Source organism: Etheostoma cragini, chromosome 14 (genome assembly GCF_013103735.1).
Source record: "Etheostoma cragini isolate CJK2018 chromosome 14, CSU_Ecrag_1.0, whole genome shotgun sequence".
NCBI lineage: Eukaryota > Metazoa > Chordata > Actinopteri > Perciformes > Percidae > Etheostoma > Etheostoma cragini.
In genome coordinates this window covers 24,024,000-24,027,030 of record NC_048420.1, presented here as the reverse complement: position 1 = coordinate 24,027,030, position 3,031 = coordinate 24,024,000, and the positions used below count along the sequence as shown (strand labels likewise).

The following is a 3,031-nucleotide window of genomic DNA, read 5'->3' as shown; positions in this document are numbered from 1 at the left end:
GTGTGTGTGTGTGTGTGTGTGTGTGTGTGTGTGTGTGTGTGTGTGTGTGCGTGTGTGCGTGTGCGGTTGCCCATCCATTGATGTCTATGTGACTACTGTAAACAACAGTCGTTGAAGTTGGTCCCGTATTGAGTGAGAACGCTCTAACAGGCTGGGATGTAAACCTATGGGACAAATGTTCCGTTTCGTCCTCTAAAAGTTCCAATGTTGCCGTTGACCGGCTCAGATTATTATTGTAAGTGTCGACAAGTGATGACATTATGGAAATGTGCACGCATGGGCGTGCTGGTCTTACAGGGAGGAGTGTTCAGGTGCATTCTGGGCGTGCTGGTCTTACAGGGAGTGTGTTCAGGTGCATTCTGGGTGTGCTGGTCTTACAGGGAGGTGTGTTCAGGTGCATTCTGGGTGTGCTGGTCTTACAGGGAGGTGTGTTCAGGTGCATTCTGGGCGTGCTGGTCTTACAGGGAGGTGTGTTCAGGTGCATTCTGGGTGTGCTGGTCTTACAGGGAGGTGTGTTCAGGTGCATTCTGGGTGTGCTGGTCTTACAGGGAGGTGTGTTCAGGTGCATTCTGGGCGTGCTGGTCTTACAGGGAGGTGTGTTCAGGTGCATTCTGGGCGTGCTGGTCTTACAGGGAGGTGTGTTCAGGTGCATTTCTTTTTTTTTACTACTTTCCTGTACGTTAATTTGTATTAATCTCATTTTTAAGAACGCCAGCCGAGCCTCGTGTCCTCCCACCTGCGGTGCCGCTGTATCCGCCCACGCTCAGTTTGTAGTTCCTCTTTATCAGCTCGAAGGTCGAGTACTTGGCGAACACCGCGTCACCTTTGTCTCGCAGGTCCACGCGTAGACTCATGGGGGTCATCGCCGTCAGGTTGTACAGGTTCTCCAGGCCTGAAGCACCGGGAGATAAAACCACTTTCACATGAAAAATACTTCCTGGTTGCGTTTACGCACCTTAAATACTATCTGAAATCTCCAGTTGTTTACTGTAGATTTCACAGTAACACGACTGGATATGATTTTACAGTAGGATGCTGTAAAGGTACATTACAACCTTGTTGCCATGACAACATCACAGTAGTCTAAGTATTACTGTAGAAATCCCAATATAGCCAATATAGTACTGTAAATAGTACAGGAAACTACTGTATTTTTACAGAAGGACAGAGACAAATAGAAAGATAGACGGAAAGACAGAGACAGAAAGAACAACAGAAAGAACAACAGAAAGAAAGACCGACAGAGACAAAGAACGACAGAAAGACAGACAGACAGAAAGACAGACAGACAGACAGACAGACAGACAGACAGACAGGCAGGCAGAAAGACAGACAGACAGACAGACAGACAGACAGACAGACAGACAGACAGACAGACAGACAGGCAGGCAGAAAGACAGACAGACAGACAGAAAGACAGACAGAGACAGAGACAAAGAACGACAGAAAGACAGACAGACAGACAGACAGACAAAGACAGAGACAAAGAACGACATAAAGAAAGACAGACAGACAAAGACAAAGAACGACAGAAAGAAAGACAGAGAGAAAGACAGAGACAGAAAGAAAGAAAGAGAGAAAGAGAGAAAGAAAGAAAGACAAAAAGACAGAAAGACAGGAAGACAGACAGGAAGACAGAGAGAGAAAAAGAACGACAGAAACACAGACAGACAGACAGACAGAAAGACAGAGACAGAAAGAAAGACAGACACAGACGGTCTGTGATTATCCATCAACATCCATTCCTTTAATTTTAGTCTCAGTAATTACTAATTTCTGCTTTTCTAACTCAAACATTAGGTATAATTTCCTATAAATGAGGTTTATTGACCATAAATTTCAAAAATAACTGTAAAACTAAACTTAATAAGTTAGTGTTACGTACGGTTGAAAACGTCAAAAAAGTGACAAACATTGACAAAAAGGGACAAAAGGGTTTGAAGAAAGGGACAAAAACGTAAGAAAAACGTTGATAGAAACGTCAACAAAAGTGTTGATTTCCAATGTTGACGAGAAGACAACACGAGGGTTAACGGGTCTCAGGATCTTGGGGGGGCGTCTGTCTCTCACCCAGCCAGAACTCTCCACTCAGACTACCAAATCCTTTAGTGTAGTCCTTCCACCCTCTAAAGAAGTCCACTGAGCCGTCCGTCCTCCTCTGGAAGACCTGCAGACAGGAACCACAGAGACCAGGTTTCAAGACCAAGTCCAAATGCAGTCTAGTCCAAGTCCAAATGCAGTCTAGTCCAAGTCCAAGTCTAGAGGTTGTCCAGAACAAGTCAAGAACAAGTCCAAAGACATTCAACTCCACGTCTAGAAGTAGTCCAGACCAAGTCCAAGTCCTAATGCAGTCTAGTCCAAGTCCAAACGCAGTCAAAGGCAGTCCAGTCCAAGTCCAAAGGCAGTCTAGTGCAAGTCCTAATGCAGTCCAGTCCAAGTCCAAAGGCAGTCTAGTCCAAGTCCAAAGGCAGTCTAGTCCAAGTCCGAATGCAGTTGAGCCTAACCCTACTGAAACTTTCGGAAACGGTTATGTCTCGTTTCGAATCGGTGGTCTGAACCGGTCTTAATAAGCGAACAGGCTGAGTGATGTCATTGTACCGTCCAGCCTCCCCCATCCGTCTCCATGTCGCAGTAAACCATCATCGGCGTCCCGAGTTTTCCATGAGGGAAGATCTCCACCTCGCCGGAGGTCCTGATGCCGTTCAGCAGCTCCTGGGAGCAATCAGAGGGGAAGGGGAACTTCAGGGTGCCTGAGGATAGGAACGCAGTGGAACCGCAGTGCATGATAGTTAATACCCATTAAAGACACATTAAGACACATATTGACACATAAAGACCCATATAGACACATAAACACCCATATAGACCCATATAGACCCATAAAGACCCATATAGACCCATAAAGACCCATATTGACCCATGTAGACACATAAAGACCCATATAGACCCATCTAGACCCATATAGACACATACAGACCCATATAGACACAAATAGACACATGCAGACCCATATAGACACAAATAGACACAT

General features: G+C 45.6%; 1 protein-coding gene across 1 annotated transcript in view; it reads right to left on the bottom strand.

Annotated features, from left to right (window-relative positions):
* Positions 1-3,031, bottom strand: part of LOC117957211 — a 39,233-nt gene that overhangs the window by 686 nt on the left and 35,516 nt on the right. Inside the window, exons 17-19 of the mRNA XM_034892808.1 lie at positions 2,599-2,750; positions 2,071-2,167; positions 711-892 (exon numbers count right to left, since the gene is read on the bottom strand). Of these exons, the coding sequence (XP_034748699.1) occupies positions 711-892; positions 2,071-2,167; positions 2,599-2,750 (431 nt within the window). The remainder of the gene's footprint in view (positions 1-710; positions 893-2,070; positions 2,168-2,598; positions 2,751-3,031) is intronic.